This window comes from Buteo buteo, chromosome 4 (assembly GCF_964188355.1).
Source record: "Buteo buteo chromosome 4, bButBut1.hap1.1, whole genome shotgun sequence".
Lineage (NCBI taxonomy): Eukaryota > Metazoa > Chordata > Aves > Accipitriformes > Accipitridae > Buteo > Buteo buteo.
Window position 1 is genome coordinate 13,533,583 of NC_134174.1, and position 25,498 is coordinate 13,559,080.

The following is a 25,498-nucleotide window of genomic DNA, read 5'->3' on the forward strand; positions in this document are numbered from 1 at the left end:
TAAGAAATTATTCTAAAACTGAATGTACTGCAATTCAGCGGCTGGAGTCATGATAATAGGCCCTTAATGTCCCTATAACAGTATGAAATGGGTGAAATTTTGTATTTACATAAAGGTCTGCTGTGTTGCTCTAGTGGCAACTTAGAGCTCAAAAGAACCAGTACGAAAGAAACAAACGAGAAAAAGGAGAAGTGATATAATTGAGGCTTGAAATACGGTTCTGGCTGTGAAATGATTTGTTTTAAAAACAAATATGGTGTACTGGTCAGCAGTGTTTTCCTAAGGAGGAGTAATCAGATGGTTTTCTTTATATGGTTAAAAAAAAATTTATTAGCATTAATGTGTTTCTCTGTAGCACCTCTATATGTTTGAGAGGGATCTACGAATAATCAGCTGTTCAGTCAACAATGAGAGGACATTATTGGGTAAATATGTGTTTTATCATTAATTTTTGTGTGTGTGTCATGGTAAAGATGATTTAGTTTAGGAGGATGATACATTTGGGTCTAGAATTAGTTAAATCTATTTTGATCCATATGTTGCCCACAGCAGTCTATGCATTTTGGTGGATCCATCACCAAATAATGTAGGTAACAACATAAAGACACAGCTGTAACGATATTGCTGTTTTGTTAAAATAAAAATCTAAGACACGCTGACCCTTTGTTCACTTCCCCCTCCTGTATTTATACATGCCTCCTACATCTAGGAGAGCTTCTGTTGTTCCTTTAACATAGATGTTTTTGGTAAAAAAATTTGTGATGCTTGCTCTTCGAGAATGTTTCATAAGATTAATATCAAATATGCATGCTCACTGTGGTTGTGTTGGCTTTTCTTTTTTTTTCCGCCCTTAGCGGTCAGCTTCCGTCAATATACAGAGGAGGAAAGAGTAAGTCGGCTATTACAGTCAGGTACTACAAGTGGATTGTTTTAATACTGTTAGAAATACTGTACCCTTTTGCTTTTTCCCCCCACATAATTTCTGTTTAGAAAACAAAATTGTGTATAAAAAAGAATGTTATCTAAAACATGTTCTTTTTGCAGTATCCAAGTATTTAACCTTGCTAATTGAAATTCATCCCATTAATAATGTGAGAGTCCTAAAGGCTGTGGATAGCTGTGTTCAAGTACAGGTAAATTATTCAACTAATCTAAATACAAACCTTTTAAATCCACTATGCTAGAGAGAAAAAGTGGTTGAGTGCAGAAATATCGCATGTTATCTTGCAACTGTTACAGAGATGGTGTGCCTGTGTTTCTTCATTGAATGAAAAAAATTAGAAACATCATAAAATGTTTGATGTAGAATATTTCTCTGACATGAAGGCTACTTTTTTATTCCTTTTGAATCCTCCAAAGGTTGCAATTATAGTGATTGGTGACTATTAGTCTGTAATAATAGCTATTTTTATTAATTAAATATCATTAGTGTGCCTCTCTTAATTTAAAAATATGTAAATATCCAGCTTAAAAAACCCCCACATTTTAGATAAGTGTTCTAAAATACTTTGTTTATTTACTTACTTTTGTGAAACTTTCTGTATAGTTTCTTTATCCAGTTGAAGGCAGAAATAATTCTACAGAGAGTCGCCTCTTGCTAGTTTCAGAAGATAAATGTGAGTTAATATTTTGAAAGTACATTGTCATTCTTTTACTTTAAGATGACCAGTTTAGATTATATTTTTGGTAGACTTTTATTGGAGAAAAAAAAAAACGGGGAAAAAAGGGCATGAGCTATTCTGGGTAGTACAAATGTCTTTTAAAAACTGTATAATTTAATGGGATTTTTTTTTTTAAATGTTAGCAGAATGGCCAGCTTTGAAATTACTTGCATGTAATTACTAGTTCATGCATTCATCAGTTATCTTTATTTCTAAAAAAGCTGATATAGACTTTTATAGTTGTCTGTATGAATTCAGAGCAGGTCAATTGACTATGAGAGATGGATTGTGATTTAACACATGACAAGTGGGATAAGAATAGGATAATAGTTCCTTCAATTCAGCTAACTTTGCATGTTCAACCTATTCTAATGGGAGGGAATGGATAGAGGTGGATACTTGGCAAAGGCTGTTTATCCCTTTTACCATTCAGTCTTATTACAGAGTGAGATCGCTTTTCCTATCTCTTTGGAGAGGCCCATCTTCTCTGCTAAGCGAGACACCAACCTTTAGGTAGCTGGACTTGAGTGGGCAGAGTTCACATCCTAGTAAGTTCACATAGTGCTGTGAACTGTATCAGAAACATTTATACCATCTACTGGGTGAAACTTGCACTCTTCGCACAGGCAAACTACCAATAACTTTTAGGAATTTTGCATGGGAAAGGACCGTGAGGTGGCGTTCATGCTACGAAGTGGAACAGGGCTAGGGTGTAGTCTCAGGCACGGGCATGCAGCTCTGCGTGCTCTTTGTAAGTGTGCTCCTTGGCTTGGTTTGGCATGTTTCAGTTAGCGCTCTCCCTGACGGTGCTGTGGTGATGTGGGCAGAGAACTGTTTCCAGAGGGGTGGTATGGCTGAAGCCACCCTCAGGTCAGTAAAGGAAGAGAGTCCAGGTCTCTGCATAGGCACCTGTGTTCATGTATCACGGATTTCCTCTTACACTGAGTTGAACTTAACTGGCCCTAATGTGTTCTTATAGCATTCCAAGAGGTGAGATTTGTTTAATAAGCTGTATAAAAGCATATAAAAATGTATGTTTGTAATGATTTTTTTTTTACATATTTTAAAGATATTGAACAATTTGACATTCATGTTGCAGAAGAAGAACACAAAGTGGTAAGACTTGAAAAATCTTGGGGTTTGAGGTTTTTTGCTTTAATTGAAAATTTAAACACTTGTAATTTTAACTAACTGTTTTTGTAGTCGTATACTTGTGCAACACAAAGTATATTGAAAGTATTGATAGTATGGCAGCTTATGCAGCTAAACACAAAGCTGATTGAAAAACCTGCATACCATGTAATCTGTGAGGAAAGTTACTCATTTTATTGGTTTTTGTTTGTTGCTGAATGTGTCTGGGTGTTAGAAGTTGGGAGTAAACATAGTGTATATACATTTCTAAACCATTTAAAATCTTTGCAGTATCACCTTCCTAACTTTGCCTTTTGAGAGTCTGTGTGTCCCAGTAAAGGATTCATTTAAAAAACAAGCAAACAAAAGACATAAAACTTAAATACACTCCAAGTACTGTAAATCTTCCAATCTCTTTTTCCCTTCATCTTCTTTTCCTGTTTTTAACATGAATCTGTCTTCAACAAATTGTGGATGTTCTGCTTAAAAGACTTATTATTAATAAACTTACATCTAATATAGTAAAGAATTGTCACTAAAGCCAATGTTTTGGTTTATGGAGACAAGTGTAGGCTTGTAAGGAAAAAGTTACGGTCCTGATTTTCAGTCACTTGGAAGTCCTTCATGGTTTTCTTAAAGTTTGTCATTGCTTTTAAAGCAGATGGATTTTATATGCTAGACTACAGTAGTGGAGTAAAGTCTAAGAGTGTAATCAGAAAAATAGATCAATCTGCTGTCCTTCTAACAAACAGATTTGTTTTGTTTGACATGGAATCTCCCTACATCTTTCAAGAGTGCATTTATACAACCCCAATAGTTTTCCACAATTCTAGCCCTTTCCCTAGTGTCAGTACTCTCTATCACGTGGCTGAGACTTTGGACAGAAATCCCTTCTGTAGCTAACACGTCTTCCTTCAATAGTTAATGTAGCTGGTTCTGAACTGACTGTGGCATTTCACTTGTTTTCACTTCTCTATGATGAAGAGTGCTGTCTGTTTTAATTTGTTCACTTGGAGCAGCTTAAGTGGTTGGTGAATTTCTTGCAAGCAAGGAAATCTCAAATAAAATATTTTGTAGTAGGTATACCCTGAAAACTGTGCTCCTGATCTCTTTAAAATGAGCACCTTGCACACAACAAAGGTGGACTTTGTGGAGCTAACAAGTAGCATATTCCCTCTAAGCACCTTACTATTTGTGCCTCTTGCGTCATTGCTTTTCTCTTTAAAGCACAGACTGTGCGTAATTGTTACAGAACTTTATTTGATGACTTCTAATGTTCTTTCTTTCCCTCTAGGTGATTCAAAACTCAGGTCAGCTTCCAAGAGCCAGAGTTGCAGATGATCTCATTTGGGCACAGTGGGATATGATGGAACAAAGGCTCTTCTACATTGTTCCAAAGGTGAGATGAAAGTCATTCTAGTAGTTTTGTTCCTGCCTGTCTCATGACAGTAAAATTTTTGAGTGTGGGGGGTAATAATAGTGTGAGTTTGTTTTTCATTATAGTAGTCTGTCTTGTTCCTGCCTCAAATAACCTAAAGCAAAAGCTAGACTTGCCGTAACTGGTATTTATGTATAGTAAATTGCAAGAAGACTGGTGGTCTCAGTGCTTTCTGTAAAAAAGGGTAAGTTTGTTAGGTTTTTTGGCTTTAAAGAGGTCTTTTATTCAAAAGGATCTGAATCTACCAAAAACTGTCATGAGTATAATGCATCTGATCTAGAAAATTCACACGTAGAAAGTATGTTGTATACAGACTTACTGGGTGACTAAATGAGGGCAGGTTCTTGGCTAGAAATGCTGAAACTCTTTGGGTTTTTTTTGTTTTGACTGGCAAACTATTTGCACTTGATGTATTCTATGTAAATTAAAATTGATTTTTCTTAACTCTTCTTAGCCACCAAAAATATGAGTGTTAGGAAACAACAGGAAGTGAACTGTGATGGAGAAACGTATTCCTGTTTTTGTTTGAGATACCCTTTTTGAACTGACCAAAATAAGATACTGTTCCTTTTGCCATATAGGTAGTTATGGAAAACGTTTTTTTAACTTTCTAGAATATGTGTGTGTATTTGAGACATGTAATGCTGTGCTTCAGGTGGGGGCCCACGCAATTATAGATGCTTGTCAGATAATGATCTGGCACAGGAAGGAAGCATGTCATAGTGCTATTGTGGGGGGTTATATGTGGTTTTTAAAGTCATCTTTGTCCCCTAAGTTCTGCATATTTGTTAGCAAAGTGGGTTGAGTGTGTAGAACGCTGTGCAGTATCCAGTCACTTTTCAGTCTATATGATATGCTTTCTATGTTATCAGTTACAAAATACATCCTCTTAATTCCAGGAATCAAGGAGTACTTTAAAATGTGTCCAGTTTTATCCTGATGAAAGTTTTAACTCAATAGTAAGTCATTAGTATTTTATTATACAATGGTTTTGAGATGGATGTAATTATGTGTTCTAGGCACTGATACAGAGATCTGTTTAGTGTCTTGTTCTTGGAACTTTTGCAGAGGGAAACTGGGGTTTGTTTTTCCGTTTGTTTTGGGGGGGGTTGGTTTTTTTTGTTTGTTTGTTTGTTTTTTGCATTGTATTCTTTTCAAGAATATATTCAGTCAGATTCAGATTGCGCCATGGTAAGGTTACTTCAGTGGAATTGCATAGCTATTGACCTAGAAGTAAGTGACATTCATGACATTATGTTGATCTTATACTCAAGTACTGAAAAGCAGGGTTATCAAATGCACTAGACAAAGAAACCACATACTAACTTTGTGTCAGTTTTAAGTGAGACAGGAAAATCTGTCGTGGTGAAAGTACAGAGAAGAGAACATAAAAATTACGACTGTTGAACATGTAATTGTTACTAGGCTTTTGTCCCAGTGGCTGAAATTTGCTCTAATGCAGGAGGTTAAATATCTCACAATTTATTTTCTTTTTTTTTTTTTTAAGGATTTTTATGTTTTGGGGGGGTCATTAGAGGACGATAAATAAACTTTGTTAAAATGTTGTAGCGAAATATGAGTTCGACATGTTTTACTGGGCTGAAATATTAATCATAATATACTGACCTCACTAAACAGGTTTGTTTTCATTTTTGGTTAACAGCTGGAATCACACCTGGATATTTCTGTAAATGACACACAATTAAAGTAAGGGGGTTTTATGTTTTGTTTTGCTTTTCTTTTAATATATAGCATAATGTTTTACAAACCTAAGTAAAAGTTGTGTCTGAACCACATTATCTTTGTTTAAAGTTGCCTACATAATACTGGAACATACAAATAATATGAACACTGTGTCCAAACCTCCAGTTCCTCTCATTTTCATCAGGGTTAGCTGAAAAATGTAATTTAATCCTTGACTGCTTTTTGGTGCCATTCTTAAAAATTGTCTGAAGAGCTAGCTATAGGTTAAACCATCCTTTCTCTGAGTATTCTGTACCTATTTAAATTAAAATTTGTTTTAATATAGGGCATGTCATAGTGGTGATGTCAAAATTCCTGTCGAGGGAAGCTCTCAGCTTTTAATTGCTGTTACATGTTTTACTGGGCAGTTAACCAGACCAGTAGCTCCTCTTTATAGCTTATGAGACACTGCCTGTACTCTTTTCTCTTCCAGCATGCTATTTCCAGGCAGCCTGCACTTTCAAAGGCTAAGATTAGTCTGATTCTATGTCTCCTGTGCACATGACTGCATCTGAGCTTGTCTCCTTAAGGCTTACTTTTAATTGAGGAAAAAACTAGTCAGGATGGTCTGACTCTTAGTCGTAATTCACCTCATCCTCATCTGTCTTCAGTCAGTTGAATTTATGTTCAAAAAGGGCCTGTTTCTCTTTATGAATAAAAAGGGAGGCCAATGCTACTAGATCAGATATCAATAACTGAAGGTAGTTGAGTTCCATCCTGCTCAAACTGTGGCTCTCAGAATGTCTCGGTGCTATGCAGAAGGTTCAGTGTGGTGCTACTGCACATGCAGGTTGCCCTAAAGGGGCAGTGTATCCTCTTGCGGTTAGTACTGAAAAAATCCAACACTTGTAAAAGCTTCAATGGTATAATTTTGTTGTTGTTGTTTTCCAAAACTATTGGAGAAGACCTAGGAGAAAATCCCTCCAGGATCAATATCCTTTCTGGAAAAAAAACCAAACCAAAGAAATCCCAACAAAAAAGCCAAAGCTTACTGACTACAATCTTCTGTTGCATGTTCTGTGTGGCAAAAGTAGGACTTGTAGATTTTAAAGATACGTAAAACCATTAAAACACAGGCAGCACGAGACTGAAGAAGAATGTCATGGTATAACAAGTACCATGTGAGTGTGATTTTTGTGCGTTTCAAGCATTTCCGCTGAAATTAGTGTGCTTAATTGCAGATTAAAATGTAGCTTTCCAGACGTAAGAATGGCAGAGTTAGGCTGCAAAGCCTTTGAGTTCTCACATATGATGAATGTTAGGATTTCCAGTACTTCATCGGAACTTGCTTTCACTTCAAAGTATAGGAATGGTTGGACAATGCTGCAGTAAGTGAATATGAAGTTTTCAGGTTTAATCAAAATTGTTGGTTTCTGATAACAGTGTGCAGTCTTGGGATTCTCATTTCTAACAGCATTGAGCAGATTGGTTAAAGCATAATTTAACTTGCATTGGAGAACATTTGATTATAATTTAATTAGTATGTGTTGATTACATAGTGACTGTTCTCGTGATCTGTGTTGTGATGAATCTGTGGATGAAGAAGTGATTTATTTAGTGATCTTTATTTGCTCATAGACTTGTGAATTTTGGATATAATCACTGTCAAGGCCAAGATGTTGCATCTAAATCTTTGAATCTTCAGGTTTTTACAAGTAAAGCAGGTAATGAATGCAAGTATTGTCAAAATGATCTCCACTAGTAATTACCATGCAGTGTAATCATAATTGATTACTAGATTTCTTTGTAAGACATTATATATATATGGGGGGGTTTGTATGGGTTTTTTTGTATGTTTGAGATTTGTATTCCTTTAGAGTATACTTGACACGTAACTGTGAGGAGAGGGAGAAGGCAACTGTGTGCTATTTTGTTTATTAAGTTTTTTTACCTTCTGAAAGCTGCATTCCAAGATGAGCTGAAGAGTACCTGGGGTTTTATATATCAACACCAACAATAAAACAGTCACCCAGAAATTTTCTGGTAGCCCATCTTCAAAGAACTGGTATCACACGCTTATATGGTGAAATATCTCAGTCTAATGTTGTAGCGTTTTCTGCTAGTTTCAGAGCACAAGTGGTACCAAAGCATGGTTATGTATTACATTAGAGCAATTTAATGTTAAAGGTGATGAAAAATGCATTAAAAAGTAAATTCAGGGAAGGTTTTGGCTAGGTCTGTTTGTGTATCTGACATAGTATATAATTGTGTTACAGAGTGGCCATGCGTAAATGGAGCATGTGCAATAGAGATTCTAAGAGCTTCATGTTGCTGTTAGTATGTGATACTTAGAAGGTCCAAGTATGTAATACTAAACTTAGCATGTGATACTTAAGGGTTTAGTATATTTATGATTCCTTAAACTTAAACCTAAAGTGTACCTTAAACCTTTAGGATTTAGGAGTCTCCCTGCATCCTAATGCATGCCATGAGCTTTTTTTTTAATTAAAAACTGGTCTCAAGAGGCATCTGTTTGTCAGAGATGCCTGTATTTTCAGCCTCTAAATTAGACCATACAGCCAAGCAGAGATTGTATCTGATTAACTTCTGAATAGTCTGCAGAATTGTACAGGGATATGACATGTTGCAGAAGTGGCTTTACATCTCACTTCTGAAGGCGTGCTGTATGCACATGGACGAATTGCTGAGGTATTTGCCAGTTGTGTTGAACTGGCCATTAATGCAAATAGTGAAATACAGTTACCTTACACGGATTTTTTACTTACCAATACAGACAGCACACTTAGAAACATTAGAGGGAAGGAATGAGAAATAGGAGAAAGCCAAGTTTCTATCTACCAAATGTAGATTAGGCTACTTTCTTAGCAAGACAGACTACTTCTTATACAGACACCCTGTCCAACAATGGAAAATGTGTGGAACCTTTCACACACGCTTTTCACTGTGCTTAATGTAGAACACATAATTGGACAAATACACTTACTAGATGAGATTGTATGTGGCTTTTCATTGTTTGAAATGTTTGAATGTTGTTTGAAACTGAGGATTACTTTACACAACCCATTTTGAGTAACTAACAGTTTGGAGCAAAGGATTTTGGCGCTGAGACTGTATCTAGTTGTCGACGAACACTGTGGGTAGTCGCACTGAAGTTAGTTTCCTTTTGTGCCTCTTGTTTGTCGTGGTTTACAAAACTGGACTGCAAGCTCTTTGGGGCACAGACTATGCCTTCTGTGGAACTGCTAACATGCTTCAAATATTAATGGTAATATCCCTATTTGTACCATTTGGACATCTCTGGCAAAGAATAATTGGCATAACTTCAAAATGGAATATTCCATGCAATTTCCCATTTAATAAAACTGCCAATCTGAACACTGAATGAAATCACTCTTCCTTTCTCAAACTTCCGTAGTAGAAGAAAAGTAGTTCTGTTCCTTATAGTCAGCACAGACAAAATGTCTCCAGATAAAAACCCCTATGTACTTCTAGGTTAGCTGAGATCAAGCAGTTCTAGTCTCAGAATTAACTTTGTATGTCAAGAATTCAGTGGTTATTTAAGCAACACTGGGCTGTTACATTTTCTTTTAGCACTTTAGAAGTTCTTCTTGGTTAAATTTGCTTGGTATTAAAAAAACACGCAGGCAGTAAGATGACATAAACCCTGGATTACTGTCACCTAAATTTACCTGCCTAAAAGTTAAGCATCTGGACTATATTTATAGAGAGAAATAGGCGTCTCCAGAGGATGATTGCTTCTGTCCATATTTCTTCATTTTCTGTATAGGAGTCTAAATGAGAGATGTTTGGATGGCTGAAGTTAGGTGAGGCAAATCACTCCTAAGCCAGTACAACTAGATAAAATGCCACAGTGCAATTTTGTATTTGAATTGTGATGCTCAGATGCCATGTCGAGATGTTGGTACAGCCTCGTCTTATGCTTCTGCATGAACAGAAATGAGGAATTTGAAGTTAATGTTTCCTAGGTAAAACTTCATGTCTTCATAGGCGACTCTTACAATTTCAGTGGTATGAAGTTTATTTATCAAGTGAAAGAGTTGTAATTTTTTTTTTCCATAATTCTGCTGAATATAGTAACTTGCTGTTACCCTGTATGAGTAGAACTTAATTTTTAAATGCTTCCTTTTTTTTATTACTTTGTTGTGGTTGAGATCTTTTTTCCCTTTTATTTAGGAAAAGATAAGAGTCCATCCAAATATATCTTCATTTGAGTCTTCTCACCTTGTGGCATTTAGCTACAGCTCTTATTGTTTGCAAATGATTTTGAAATGGATAGTGTAGAAGACCTGGTTTTGCCTTTGCATGAAACACCTTATAGGTGCAATAGGACAACAAGCTTTCCCTGCACCACTTGGTGCACTTAGTTATTTTAACCAAGTAAAATACCTTGGTAGCTGTGCTTTTTTTGTACTTGCACTTTTTCCATACTGTGCCTTTTCCTGTTTAGTTTGTATACATAAACCTTTATTTTGTGCCTTTTTCTGTATACCTTGTATACATAAACCTTTGGTTTTTTATAGAACAGTATCTGTATTAGTATTACTGTTTTTTCTTTTAAGTGATAAACTTTCAGTAAAGGTAAAAGGTGAATGGTCATAGTTGTGGCCTAGCTGTCCCAACTGTATTGGGATAATGTGGTTTGGAAGCTGTTTATAACGTGAATGCCAAAGCAGCTTGCCAAAGCATCAGAGTAAGTGGATTAATGTTTTTATAAGAGATGGAGAGAGGGCTACCATCCAGTGGAGTCAAAACAGTATCAGTCTGATTTAGAATTAGGCTGGGAGTGGGGAGCATTCCTGCACAGAGTACCTTGGCTGAAATAAGCTTGTGCCAAGGACTGACTTTTCTCCTAAAAAAAGGAATTAACAGCTCTTTGGGCTGGAAAGGGGAGAAGTGACTATCATTTCTAGTATGAGAAAGTCCTAGTAGTGTATTGTGCTGCTGCCCATATGAAATTACTTAGAAATTAAACTGTGTTTTTACTATGTTGTTCTGTGCATATTTGACAGTCCGTGAACAGAAAATATCTAGAGATTGAGGCAGTCTGTGGAGAGAAAGGCATGATCAGTTTTCTGGCTGCAAGCCTGATTTCTACTGGGAAGGGCTAAAAATGTACTTCTTGAGAAGAACTGGCCATGTCAGAACCCAGGTTTCCATTGTGCCATATTGCTTCCTCTGTTTTCTCTTATTTTGTGTTTTGATAGGTAAATGATGGTTAGAGATTTGTAATATATATTTCTGTAATCTTTCCCTTTTTTGTGAGATTATTTTTACTTTCTAATTTGAAACAGTCTTGATTTGGTTTTGTGCAGCATAAAGATGTCTAGGTATTCAGGTGGACAAGTCAATTTTCTTTTCCTTTTTTGTCTTTTTAGGAGGCTTGTGTGTGTGTTGTAGTCTAGCCTCTGATACTCCTGATGAAATAAGGTACTCCATATATTTTTTACATAAAGGTAAGATTAACCTGTTAAGTTATGCTTTATTTTGGAGAATGTCACTTTGCTGAAAGAGTCATAGAATGCCTTGCAAAACAAGTAACTACTAAAGTCTGCAGACAAACTACTGTGGCTGATGTTTAGAGACAGCAGCTGCCTTCAGCTGCAAAGTTGACTTTCCTGCTGTAGACTTCCTGCCTGATGCTAAATGGGTAGCTTCAAACCAACGGCCTTGTGAGTGGCTATTAATTTGGTCCCTTATTTCTAGCCAGACTTTCTGGCATGCTGAGCACAAGCATCAGTGAAATCTGTGGGAGCTTGCAGGTGTGTTGTACTTGTGCCATAAGGCATTTGTATGGGAAATAGAGCCAACAGCTCTTAGCTTGAATGTCTGTTTAGAATTCCAGTTCAACATGTCATTTTCACAGCAAGAGGTGCAACACCCGCTGACTGTAAGAATAGTTGCTATGTAAGTGGTGCTCTAGCTCTTAATTTTAAGACCTTTTTTTTTTTCCTTGAATAAAGAACGTTGCTTTATTCTGATCAGAATAAAACTTGTCATTAGCAAGATCTTTCTCATTTGATAGATGGAGGAGAGAGGCGAATTATTTCTCAATTGAGAAGCTGCATAGTTTGGAGTAACTGTTCAAGTGGACAACATACCTCTGTTTTACTTCAAGTGTTTGCTTTCTTGTGTCAGAAAACTCTTTGTATGTCAGAGCTGCACTAACATGTTGCTTTGCTGCTGGAATGTTGTGGGATTGAATGAACTGCATTTTTGTGTTCTTGAAGGCATTAACAGATTGGAAAAGTCCATTCTGGGTGTGGCAGCACCCTGCATTGTAACTGCTGTGACGGGCTGATTTCCCCAGATGTACTTGATGTGTAGCTGAAGGGTGGTTGCATTGCTTGGAGCCAACCATGGCCCTTGTACATCCCTATCTGTACTAGGAAGAAACTGAGGATAAATATGGTGACATTGACCAGCTGCATCTGAAATGACCTTCATGGAATGGAGTTGTTTGGTGCAGAGCTGTTTGTGGATTCATGTAAGATTCATCAGTCGTACAAGAGAATTTTAAGACTGGTTCTGAGGTGACCCACAGAAGCAGCGGTATATCAGGTCCATAAGCATCATTTTGGAGACATGTAAGGAGTTCAGTCTGTGCTGTAGCATCTGTAAACTTGGAAGGAAGCTTCCTGTCCCCTTAAAGCAGTTACTGAATGCAGCATAAACACAAAAGTCACAATGTTGCAGGTGTATTCTGCAGTGCTGGTATTAGCTTGCATGCGTTCACAGTGGCAAGTAATTGGGTGGTAATCATGAGTATACTGACTCATCGCAAGCAAACTTCAGTCAGTTTCTTGTGTGAAAAACTATTTGTTTTAGATACTCCATCTGTAGTGTTGCTGTTGGTCTTTGAGGTCTCACTTTTCTTTTTTTGCAGCATAGATAAAGCATATCTCTCTGCTAGGGTCAGGAATCAAAGTCCTGGATGAGTGGCTGAAGTATGGCTCATGATCTACTTGTTTCCTTGGTGGTCCTGTAAACTGTGGGTCTATCATCTTATCTTGAATTTTCATGCAGTATTAAGTAGCATCCTGATCATGACACCATTCAGTGTTTAGGATATCGCAGCATGGACATTTAGAGGCCAGTCATTGTCTCCTTTAGTTATTTTAATCTTCAGCTTTTCTCAGAGATTGAGGAAGTTTGAAGGCTGTATGTCATTCTTGCTGGATGCCAGAAGTAGTGTGGTGCAAATCTAGAATAAAATAACAGCTGTGCTGATGCAAAGCCCGTACAAACACAGCAGGTCTGAAATTAGCCTATGTTTAAACAGAGCTGAACTAAATTACAGCAGTAGGGCACGCAGATAAACAATCTGGAAATTCTTTAAAGCAGTTGAAAGATCACCAACATGTGAAGCACAGCTACATAAAGGATTTGTGTTTGGGTTTTTTTTTTCGGGAGGAGGGGGGAGGTATTTTTACACAAGCTTGCTCTTGGATGGAATGCTTCTTTAAACACGAGCATAGGCTGTGCAGTGCATGGCTAGTTTCCACATACTAAAGAACTGCATTGTGTGGGTGCAGGTCTACTAAGTATGCAGCAACTCTGTTTAGGATGAAGTAAATCTGTCTCTGCAGACAAGCCCATAAAACAATCTAAAATATCCCTATTTGGGTGTATTGGCCTGCTGAAGCTTCTAGCTATAAAGTCATACTTGGCTTGTAACAGATGGTGTTTATTGTTTGGGTTTTTAAAAAATATTATTATTTTTCCCCAGGTTACAACAAAACTTTTACAGTTTCTCTAGAAAGAACAGAATCTCATCAATTGAAGGAAGTGGCTTTTATGAATCTTGGTAGGTTACTTGTGTTACTTCCCTGTGTGACTGCCATTCTCTGTCCCCAGCAGGGAGACAAATGGCTAACCCTTCTCTAGAAGGAAAGGATTTTTTTTCCTTGACTTTAAGTAGTTGTGTTATTTTGCTGCTTTTTTTTGCTTAACTTTTATATTTGGCATTTGATACTGCAATACCTCAGTATTAGTAAGCAACTTCCTCTGAAATTGCCTCAGAATCTGCTCTGGAGATCAGCTGCTGAGTTCTTGAGTGTCTCAAGCCTCTTGAATCCTCCCCTGGAAACCCAAATGTATTGCTAGTGTTTCCTGTGTTAATGCAACAGCAGCTTTTAATTAACTCCTTTTATATTTCCTAGATATAATCAATTCCATCAGAGAGAAGTGGGCCAAGATGAGAATCATGGGAAGCAGCCTCTTAAAGCAAATAAGTGAACAAGTGCTAAATTGACCACTGTTATTTCTTTAAATAGACTATTATGTGGCTGCTTATTTACCTGGCCAGTTCCTGCACCTTCTGAATATTGAGCATCCTGACCTGCTGTGCTATAGTTTATTTCTGACAGGTATAGTAAGACTGCTGCTTGAAGTAATTTTATTGTTGTAGTGGAAACTTGTTCAAATCTCTTTACATGAAAGTTGTATTTCTCAACAATTGCTTTATTGCACAGTGTTCTGAAGAAGAAGGAGAGACATTGAAAAAATAAGAATGGCATTTTTGCCGCTTTTCATTTTAGAAAGAGAATCTGAAGTGACATTTCATACTTCATGTATTACGTACTTCTAGTTTGTTATGAAATGGAAGAAGACCTTTCACTGAATTTGAAATTCTTTGCCTTGGTTTCATAGTTTCCCTTCCCCCACCTTTGCACATGCTTCTTGGTCCTCCACTGTTCTCAAATTTCACATGGAGATGTAAATTTGATTTTACATTTCCTTCCTCCAATTGAGTTGCTGTAAATGTGTGTGTTTGGAGGGTGTGGGGAGAGGAAATCTGTGTTTCCTTCACCTGATCAGGCTGATGCAATTTGATTTAGAGTCTCATCTGAGAGGCACGTTATTTCGTTTCCAAAAAACATGTCTTTATGGGAAGTGGGTTATTTTTGGAAGGGGGGGGGGGTTTGTTTGAAAACAGAAATCTGTTCTTCTGATTGGGTGAAGGAGAGGTAAGTAGTGGGAACTGGTGCAGGGGCAGCATCACAGGAAGTTAATACCTATTGTATACGCATAATGAAATACTGTTCTGCTAGAAATGAGGGGAAAGCATCACTGTTGTATGGTGGGCCTGATTTCTCTGATGCAAAGGATCTGGAATCCTACTGTATAGTACTGTGGTGGTGAACCTTAGTACTAGCATAAATAAAGTGGTTTTGATCTGATACTTCAATCAGTAACTATAGAGCAGAACCTTCCTGTTCTGGCCATTGGGATTGATGGTAAGAGATCCACCAATACAAGTTTGTATCATGATTCTGCCTGTGAGTAGTTCTGAACTGTACCAGTACGCTTAGGTGCAAATTCTAGTGTTGCATCTCTATTACTAGCCCTGTGCCCTTCTCTGTTCCATCCTATGTACTCTGATTTGTCTTGTGACAGCATTGTGAGCCTCAAGTCTGTACACCTTCTCTGCTTCAGCAGTAGGGAAGGAGAGAGTATGGGGGAAGGAACTGAGTATGGACTGTGATCCTCATTTACTTCCTTTACCCAGCCAGCACCATTCCTCCTCCTCTTCAGTGTAATACCAGGGCAGCTAGTACAAGAGGCAGACTGTTTCTTGCTGCTGGGGACCTGGGAGTCTTAAGAGAAATACTGGTAGCAGCCAAATTCTATGTTCTTAGTCCTTTTTATTCTCAAACCAATGTTCTTCAGGTGAGGATGCAAGAATTGACATGTTGCAAAACTGCTCCATCCAATCCCCACTCATGTCAACGGTCTTGGACTGCTGCGTAGGAAGTATGTATGCTGTGAGCATCAGTGACAGCGCCTTACTACAGTTCCTGCAGAACAGCAAACAAGACAGCGAGAGATTGGCAGCTCTACATTGTGCCCTGTTATACTTCCGACATACAGAAGACTTGGAAATGCAGGTGAGAAAAGAACCTCCTCTAAGTTTTTTCAACGACTGATGTCGTATACAAAGCAGCGTCAGGGCATGAATGATACCAGCCAAAGAAGAAAAGTCCTGATTCTCATGTTTTGGCAGTGCCAAGAGCCTCATCAGCTGGGCTGCCTGAATTGCTTTATTGGTCAAGGCTGTCCTGAAAACTTTTATCTCTGTATCACTACTTCATGGAAAGTCTTACTACTGAAAACAAAGTTTCTATAGTCTCTTACAACACATGCTTAAGCAGAGAGATATGACAAACTCACCTGTTCTCATTGTGACAGATAATTTGGTGGATTTCTGAGAACCTGTCAACATGTCATTCTTTTGACCCCATTCAAGAATTTATCATCGGTAGGTATTTCTTTTCCTGCATGCTGAATTTTCCTGCATACCCTAGTTGTGGCTGAAAGAGAAGCCACAATGTCACAAACTGACTCTCTTCTTTCCACACTTTTTGGTTATGATTTATGTTAGCTGACCTCCATTTTGTGGTGTTAGACACAATATCAGTAGTTTATAGGATACATAGATCTCTCAAAATCAGATTGGCAGTAAAGCTTTTCAAATGCATTCTTCTGTCTAGGGGGACAAATAGATTTATCATTATTTTAGGTCACTGGAGAGCAAATTCTCCATCTGGCTGCTGTTTTGGATATCTGGGATGTAAATAATTGAGATTGGAGTAGAGGAACCAATCTCTAGCCTAGCCCAAACTGTTTTTTCATAAGGCTTTGGCATATCATGATATTCTCGTCTAACAGTTGATTCCTCAGCCTAGCCAGTGCATGTCCTGTGCCCTGAGCCTTTGTACAAAGGACCCCTGCAGCACTGAGCTGTAGCCAAGCAGCTGACCCAGCCCTGCAGCCATCTGGACTTCTCTTCCTCCTTTTGTGCACAGAATGGGACCAGTTCCACCATGGAGGAAACTGTTTCAGAGATACCAGCAGGATTTGTCCCTAAAAAAGTGTTAGACAAGGAACTCACTGTGAAGCCTGCTCTCATTAGCTAATATTTTATACAATCTTGCCCTTATAAGTCTTTTTATGTTGCATTCAGCCTCCCTGTACTGCAGAATGTGTCCAGAAACTCACAACCTGGATAAACTTTTGCCCTACACATCACTGCTTGACTGGATTGGGGTAAGATAACAGCTGGTACTTTAATTAATAGCTAGAGGGAGTCTGTGTTTTCTCCCTTAATACAGCCTTTAACTTGTATGCCTTACCTTTTTGTAGACATACTATAAATCCATATCTGGGCTTTATGCCCATTTTATTTTGTCAAGTCTTAACCTTAGTGGTGTTTTCCATGAGTTGATTTTTTTTTTTTGTCAACAAATAAAAGCATTTATAAAACAAGAACAGCTACTATAATGGAATGGATTATTAAATCTCTCAGTTTTCATAATGAGGTATTAATTTGTTGCATATTATATGAGGTTTATAATGAATACAGAATACATTTAACCAGCAAAATCACACAGTTATTTCCAAGACAAACAGTATCAGTAGAGGTAAGATTTATGAGTAAGTTTGCAGAAGTAAAATAACTTTAGGCAAGACTCTACAGTTAGAGCAAATAGCTTATTTTATTTTCTCTGATCTGACACTGTTCTAATATGTTGTCTTTTTTTAAATGAGATGAATGAGAGAAACATCTTCCATATTTCTTGTTGGCAAAACTGAATGTATAGTTTTAGCTAGCTAGCTAGTTTCACAAGGAAATGGGTAATGGAGTTTCACTTAGATACCCAAACAGGCCCATGTTTTATGCTAAATTATTTATATTCTTATAATTTGTCTGTATTTATAGATTATCCCTGGAGTAACATGTGCAACAGACATTATTTCTCTACCTGTGTTAGAGGTAAGTTCCAGTATAAAACTACATTTGTATTTGCAGATTAGGAGCTGCTTTTTTGTGGGATGAGGGTGTGCTAAATACTACTGAAGCAGTGTCCCCCCAGCCCTATCCCAAAATAGGGGTGAACAGAAAATTGCCCTGTTTGAAATGGCTTATGCGTTTACTAAGATATCAGTTATTCAGGCTGATGTTTGCTAGCTCAAAGATGTTTTGTTTTGTTTTGTTTTTCCCTTTCTGAAGAGACTTCTTCCATTCAACAGGGAAGATCCTCCAAGAATTAATTCTTGTTAAATTTGATAGATACCTCTTCATTTTGTGGCTTCGTTAGCTGTTAACTTGGCACAGCGGACATGTAGGATTTCTACATATCTCTCCATATCCCCACTTTGAGGGATATTTCATTGTGCTGCCATTGCTACCAATGGTTCATGACCCTCTCGCTTTGTTTTCTCCAGAGCATCCTGTGATTGCACTGGTGTCAGGGCTTTGGCTAGCTAAATCTAGACAAATTCCTGCACAGACTGGAAAAGGTGGTGAGCTGGATGGGGGGAGCACATGCTGTTTGAGTAGGAAATTGTACTTTCCGTTGAAAACAACATAAATGATTCTTCCCATCTTCCATTCCACTCCCTTGGCTTCAGTTTAGAGAAATACTTAAAATTTTCCTAAGTGTTCCCCTACAAAATCTGAGAGAGGCTTTTAATAAGCAGGTTGTCGTGGAAGGCTGATGGGAAGAGTCAGAGCTTGAATGCAACACTACCAGCAGCACATGGGAGTAGACTCTGGATACATGACAATATTGTTTCATGTAGCACTTGAAAGAGGTGAGAGTCTGTTTCCTCCCCAGTGCTTATAATTAGCTTATAAAGCTTCACTGTTCACAAAATCTTTTAAAATCAGTGAAATTACCCACTGCTCACTCACCTTGCAACAGTGCATCACAGCTGTACTGCTACAGATTCACATGACTGCTGCCAGGGAATTGGGCTTTGCATGCTTTGCTTGGGAAGGCTGCCCTGAGAGCTGGGACACCTGGGAAAATCAGATCTTGAGAAAATTTGTTGCTAGATAATCCCTGTAATTCGCTGAGGTCAAAGTTAGCAGGCCTTTAATTTGTCTGAGATTGAACCTCAAGCCCCTGGGGGCAAATGCCTTTAGCATCTATACTTCCTGATTGTGGAACTCATTTCCTATTTCTGTCTGAAACCTAAACAGATTGAAAAGGTCAGAGTTGAACTAAAGACAAATATTTCCTGCTACTTTTGACTGCAAATTGCTCTGACTCTTGAGTGAGGACAAAGATAATAGTACACAGGGTAAGGTTTAGTGCTTTGGCTGCTCTGTACCACTCCAGTGACACAAACCCACCATGGCTTGAGTTCCAAGTGGTCAGTTGTTGGTGTTTCAGTTGGTGTGTGTTGTCGGCATTACAAGTCAGACCCTGGTGACAAATCTGATCCTACAAGTAGTATTTCTTTTGCAAAGATTTTATGGCATTTCACAGAAACAATGGTGAATTGTTGCTTTGAGAAGCTTTTTGGAGTTCGGAATTGTGAGTTCTGAGCCTGTGAATCGTTAAGAGCCTTTGGGAGGGCTATGTCCATATTCACAAAAAAATCTGTGCTATTTGGGTAACAGGTGTATTTTTTATCACTAAATTCCTGTTCAGCAAGAGGTATTGAGAGAGTCTGTGAGAAAGGGGGAACAGTCAGTCTGATTGTCAAAAAGCTTTACATAAGGACTGCAATTAATAAGAGTCTGATTATTTTTTTTTCTCCTTTTAAACACAGAAACCAAACTTAAAGGGGTGCAAATGGGCTTGATCAGAAAGGGAGAAGGAAGGGGCAGGAGGAAGAAGGGAAGAAAACAGGAGGAGGTGCAAGAGAGGAGTGAAAATGTGTACTGCAAGCAGTTGTCAGAGAGATCAGCACAGGAAAAGGCAGCCTCTCCCTCATGCTGTGCTGAGCCACTGGGGCGAAGAGTGATGTTTTAAGGAGTAGCTGCCTGTGCAGCTACATAGTTACACAGCTCTCCGAATACCTTCCCTGCTGGGTGGACATAGCACTACAGTTCCCCTGGAGAGGACATACACCTCTTAAAGGTTGTTGTTACCCTGCATCCTTTCAGAGGGGTATAGCAGAGACTTCTCTTTGTCTTCAGTTAAAAAAACAGTATTTAGGAAAGGCTTCATAGGAGCTTTTCATAGGTTGCAATCTGGTAAGGCCTTGCTTTAACTTCTGGTAATACAATGTTTTTTACGTGTTCATGCTTAGGTATTAATTCCTGACTCTCTAGAAATGTCTGCAAAATAAACACTGTGTAAGACAAAGAAGCTTTCTCCTTCTAGTCCTTGCCTTGATGATCCTCAAGAAATAATAGATTTCATTAAAATAATACTTTATTTTAAACTTTTGACTTTTTAATGAGTTCTAATACAGTGCAGGTTTTCGGTGGTGTCTGCTTTTAATTCTGAAGTCTACCACTTCCTGTTACAGATTCAATATATGAAAGAAACTTGCTGTCTTGCTTCCCCCCTGCCACACATCAAACAAAATCCAGTGTGGCCTGAATGCAATTTGCAGTGGTGGTGCTGTCGTAGTTGCATAGATTGGTCACTAGATGATACCCTTATGCTATATTCTTGATATTTCTCTGATTTCATATTGGTAACATTTAGGGAACCTACTGTAGTAGTAGCTTGTTAGTTAGCTCCAGCAGGGTGAACATATGGTGCCATATGCACTCCTAGTTTCCAGCTGCTAAATATAACTAACATGAAGCAAAAAAGAGATTTATTTTTCTCTTCTGCAGCTACAACAATAAAGTGACAATCATCACTGGCAGCAAAAGGGAAGTGGCTGGCAGGATTGAGTCTCTGCAATTTATTTTCCTTGGCAAATTGTAGTTTATAGTAGGAAGTGGTTTTAAAGGCTTCTGAGGTTTTCTTCTAAAGTTATTGTCTTTGTAGAAAAGTAGGGGAGAGAGCAAAATCCAACATGTTAATTGCATTAATGCAAGATGGAGGAATTTTGTGAAATCAACCTTTTCTTCCTTCAAATATCACTACTGTAGTTTCTGTATTGGGAGATAAATGTATATAAAGAGGGGCAAGAACAGCTAGTACCGTATCTTGTTTTTTAAAACTGCCAGAAAGAATTGCCTTAATCTCGTCTCTTCCTCACCAATGATCACATCACCCCCCCTTATAAACAGCAGCTTCAAATCTTTATACCCAGTCCAAGAAACCAGTGTGTGTTTGTTTGGGTTTTTTTTCTCCTGTCTGTTCACAGCTGAGTTTAAATTAATTTCAGCATTAGAGTCAAAGGCTTTAGAATTGCTATGGAAATGTTTGGATTTTGTTTCTTTTCTGGGATGAGGCACTGTTTCTTGAGGTTGGCAAATGGATGTTTGCAATGTAAGTGTTAGTGCAGCTTGAAAATAGTGGCAGCCTGCAGCTGCCAGGATCATGGTGGTGTTCCTCTATTTGGAACTACTAGAAACCCAGAATGGGATTTTTTTGACCAAATGTAAACATTTACATCTAAGTCAGTTGCCTAAGGCTCCTTTTACAGTCAGGGGAAGCCTAGACAATATGGCCACTGTAGTCTGTGGTGCAGTTCTTCCCATCCCATCCCAAACATGTGAAATAGGTCAGATGAATTATGACTTAGAAATACTCATTTCTTCCCAGTGACTTAAAAGGATCTTAAGGTGGCAAAGTATCTGCATTACAGGCACCAAATCTTGACCTCAAGTTTAAGTGCTACCCCTGCCGTCAGATCAAGGGAATAAAAGTACTGGGGAAAAAATAGTATAACTGCTTTTGTTTAAATTTTTTCACTTAGATTGTTATGAAGCTACATTAACCAGTTCTTTCCAATCACTTAGTGGGAGGGTGATTAGGTATTTCTTTAAGACTGCAGCCTGTATTCTGTATTCATACTTTCCCTACAATACTTTGCAGTTCCAAAACTCTAAAGGCTTCTGGGAGAAACTCAACTCAAACTTGGAGAGTGTGAAGTATGCAGAACCACACTTGCATTACCACAGTAATGTGCTCAGGAGGGAATGGCGTAACCTTTCAGAAGAGGTAAATATGCGTGCACTGAAACAGCCTCTGAAGTGGATGTTTTAAAGCCCAACATGGAAGAGTTTGCTTTTTTTATTTTGAGGATAAAGAAATGGGAACCTGATGATAAGTGCCAAGACTTGCAGTCATTTTACTTCTAAGGTGATTGCCTCTAAGTCTTACTCTGTTAAAATAATTTGAGAAACTAAACAAAAGCAGAGCTTGCACATACCTGTATTGTCATGTAGGTTAGATGTGTGAGTGCCTATGAGCATGGGTAGTTGGAAAGCCCATGGGTAGTTGGGTTGAAGCCCCACTGTGCATTATTTCTATTCAAAGGGAAAACCAGCTTCATTTCTTATCTGCATTTTATCAGGGAGTGTTTTAATTGGCCTTCTGCTTTGTTCATTTGGGGATTTTTGTTTGTTTACAAACCAGAGAGAGGAGAGAAGAACCACAGCGTATGTGAGGAATATTTTTGAAAATGCCAAAAAGTAGGTACCGTTTTCTATTATATTTACCCTTTCTTATTTTATTGAAGTATATTGAAGCATTTAACATGCCATTTAAATAGTTGATTAGGTATCTGATTAGATATCTTAATTTAAAGAAGATTATCCAGCTGAAAATCAATTATTGGAATCCTTGTAATCACTACAGCATGATCTGAAATATCCAGGCTGTAGAGCTAGGTATTTTATGATAGACATGAAGAGTTATTGTTATGCAACCTAGACAGATGGATTTATTTAATGCTATTTAATATCTTGATTAAATTTAGTTACATGTACAGTTCTTGGATTTCTTTAGCTGCCTATGAAAGATCAAAGGGTCATCTAAGCTTTATAAAGTTCTTATGAAATTCTTTAGAGTAATGCATATGAAAAAAGATGATTTTTTTGTTTCAAACCCCAGGGTGCTTTCTCATCTGGACACTTGGGACTCTGGTAAGTAAAACTTGTCTTGATGTAGGCCTTAGCTGTAAGCTTTATTAGAATACTTCCATCTAGCTGCTGTTGGCTAAAAATAAATTGCTGGGTGTGTTTTCAGCACTGAAGAGTTTGAGGCATTAAGATGAATGGTTATTAAATTACAGGAAAACTTTCTCTCTGATAGTAGTAGTAGGATCATACACTGACTAGGAAACCTTTGAAAATAAAGTTCCTACTTCATGTGGGATTTAACAACATAAGCTGTAGACCTTTGTCTGCCTAAGGATTTCTTCTTCAGGATTTTTCTCCTGGAGCAGAGTATCAATGGTGTTACTGTTGAGTCTTGTCCACTTATAGCTGCCTTTGCAACTCTAGAACTTGTGTACAGTAGGAGATTATGGCTGGTGAAAAAAGTCATGGTGTAGAGATGACAGACTTAATGAATTTCCCTAGGCCAGGAACACTTGAGGTTTTGTGATGCTCAGTTCCTCTGTCACAAATAAGTAAAACTGAATTTAGTGGTAAATTATGTTCCTGCAGTTTACACATCAGTGCCTTCTATGTATTCTGCCACTGTGTGCTGTGAAATGATGCTGGTCTAAGTGCTGCTTGCTCCTTTTATTACGAAGAAGTTTCAGTGCATTCATTTCCAGCCCTAACACCAGTCATCCACACCACTGCTGGTTATTGCTACAGGCTCTGACTTTGAGGGACCTTATATGAACTTTGTGAGCCTCAGGTCCATGTTTTCTGAAGGTGCTTATTGATAAAGAAGTCAGATGTTTAACTATTAGTAGAGAATTTCTAGACAGCTGCCAGCTGGTAACAAGCATCAATGCAGTGTATCTTCCCTGTAGATTTTTCTTCAGGTCCTTTAAAATCAAGCAACAAAGGTCTTTATGCTGCTAAGTGGTGGAGTAAATATATTTCAAGGTGAGCAAAGATGGTTGGAAAGAACTTTGTAAAAATTTAGCACTTGGATCTGTAAAATGTTGACTTGGTTTTATGCTACCTAATGAAATAAGAGATTGCTTTTCTTCCTTTGCTGTTAGTAGACAGGAAGCAGTGATTAGGAAATACAGGGTATTAAATTTCAGTAGATACTATAACCTCCTTCCATTTAGTTAGAAAATTTGTGTTCTTTTACATAGCAGTCTGCAAATCTGAATAACAGAAGCAGCCAGACCATGGGAGAGAACCAGGAAAGTGGGAGGTGATTCTGTGGAATATTTACTTTCTGTCTAGCCATTTCCTTGGAAAACCCACACTGCTGTTTTAGTTTGTTTGGTTGTAAATGACAAGATCTAAATAGCATATGCATTTGCACTGGTGTTACCAGAAGGTTCTCCGTGCCTCTGCTGTACTGTATCACCACACTGTGATAACTCTTAGTTAAATATCAAAGAAAAGAGTAGTGCAAAAGAAGCGTAATGTGGTGTGACAGGCTTGTGTTCCTCTGTTAAGCACTTGAGGGAGAAGATGACAGATACAGGGTTATTTTCCATTCCTCAGTTGTCTCTTATGCAGTCCTTGATTCTTCACCATCTTAGTTCTGTAGGTGAGTAGATAAAACCACAACTTCTGTTTGTTTGTTTATGTTTCCAAGTACTTTTGAAGCTGGTTGAAGTCTTCTGGTATTTCTAGTGTCATGTCCTTGAATGATTCTTGCTCTGTTTATTTCAGAGGAAAGGCTAGTACCTCTCTTTCAAGAAGAAGATTATCAGCAGCAATTACTAATGGGACTGGTATGTGCTTTTGTCACAGTGTGCACTAGAGGACGCACAGCCTCAACAAATGTAAAGAGTAAGCTTACAAGTTCCAGTGCTGAGTGGAAGCTCACTCAGAGTAGCTATGGGACAAACATTGTATTTCCTAAGTTTTAGAGTTCATAGTCATGATATCGTGATATCATCTTAACAGGGCATGATATCATAAGGCATAGGGGAAAAACAGCAATGGAAAGTTGATTTGTCAAAATGCTTTTTCCCAATATAACTTTTCTTTGGCTAGAAACTGTTATTCTATCCTCCTGGAGTTCACCTTATTCTGTCAGTTACTTTTGGACTACTTTACATCCTTAAAATATGTATAAATAAATTCCCCACCCACTGCTTTCCTCAAAAGAAGATCACAGATATTCTTGCTTCTCAGTTTAACACCTTTTTTTACTGTCTCCTTTTCTTTCTACCTCACTTCTGGGACTGCTATGACTATTCTGAGGTCCCTTCCTCTTTTGCACTGTTTTCACTGATGATCCCCCTAAAGGATCATCAGTCCTTATGCTTCTGGGTAATAAATCATATCTCAAATCCCCACCTGTCCTCTGTCTAAATACACATCTTCGTTTGTCTCTTGTTCTCTTACTATTAAAACCAAATAAAACTCTTCAGCATGCAGTGGTAAGTCTGAGCACTGCATCTGTGAAGAGCCTATCAACACTGTCCTGTCTGTCCAAATCTAATGCAAATTTTCATTCTTTGCAGTCTTGTCCCCTTGGTTCTGAGTTCTGCCTCTCATTCTCTGAAGCCTTTCTACATTCCTTCCCTGCAGTTTATTCAGACAGATCCAAAAAGGAGGTCACTGCTGTCCTTTTTCTATACTTTCCTAATACCTATATCACTGTCCTGACATACTGAGATTAATCTACTTATAAACTCCTTGAGACAGAGATTTTTATTTGCCTCAGTTTTACTCTGAGCTTGGAAACAAATAACACTTCATAGTAATTCTTAGCAAAGAATCAGCATGGATTTGAGTTGCAATCTGAAGCTA

General features: G+C 38.0%; 1 protein-coding gene across 6 annotated transcripts in view; it reads left to right on the top strand.

Annotated features, from left to right (window-relative positions):
* The window catches only part of GSAP (gamma-secretase activating protein), a 48,217-nt gene that overhangs the window by 9,431 nt on the left and 13,288 nt on the right, over window positions 1–25,498 (top strand). For 3 of the 6 annotated variants that reach the window (XM_075024773.1, XM_075024769.1, XM_075024770.1), the window contains exons 4-24: window positions 356–425; window positions 855–911; window positions 1,045–1,133; window positions 1,547–1,616; window positions 2,731–2,777; window positions 4,087–4,191; window positions 5,130–5,189; window positions 5,894–5,937; window positions 7,155–7,301; window positions 7,552–7,637; window positions 11,331–11,408; window positions 13,682–13,759; window positions 14,229–14,321; window positions 15,625–15,842; window positions 16,144–16,213; window positions 16,919–17,001; window positions 17,675–17,728; window positions 21,690–21,815; window positions 22,233–22,288; window positions 22,710–22,741; window positions 24,410–24,471. In XM_075024773.1, the coding sequence (XP_074880874.1) occupies window positions 356–425; window positions 855–911; window positions 1,045–1,133; window positions 1,547–1,616; window positions 2,731–2,777; window positions 4,087–4,191; window positions 5,130–5,189; window positions 5,894–5,937; window positions 7,155–7,301; window positions 7,552–7,637; window positions 11,331–11,408; window positions 13,682–13,759; window positions 14,229–14,321; window positions 15,625–15,842; window positions 16,144–16,213; window positions 16,919–17,001; window positions 17,675–17,728; window positions 21,690–21,815; window positions 22,233–22,288; window positions 22,710–22,741; window positions 24,410–24,471 (1,725 nt within the window). The remainder of the gene's footprint in view (window positions 1–355; window positions 426–854; window positions 912–1,044; window positions 1,134–1,546; window positions 1,617–2,730; window positions 2,778–4,086; window positions 4,192–5,129; window positions 5,190–5,893; window positions 5,938–7,154; window positions 7,302–7,551; window positions 7,638–11,330; window positions 11,409–13,681; window positions 13,760–14,228; window positions 14,322–15,624; window positions 15,843–16,143; window positions 16,214–16,918; window positions 17,002–17,674; window positions 17,729–21,689; window positions 21,816–22,232; window positions 22,289–22,709; window positions 22,742–24,409; window positions 24,472–25,498) is intronic. The other 3 variants (XM_075024771.1, XM_075024774.1, XM_075024772.1) reach the window with 2 other exon arrangements.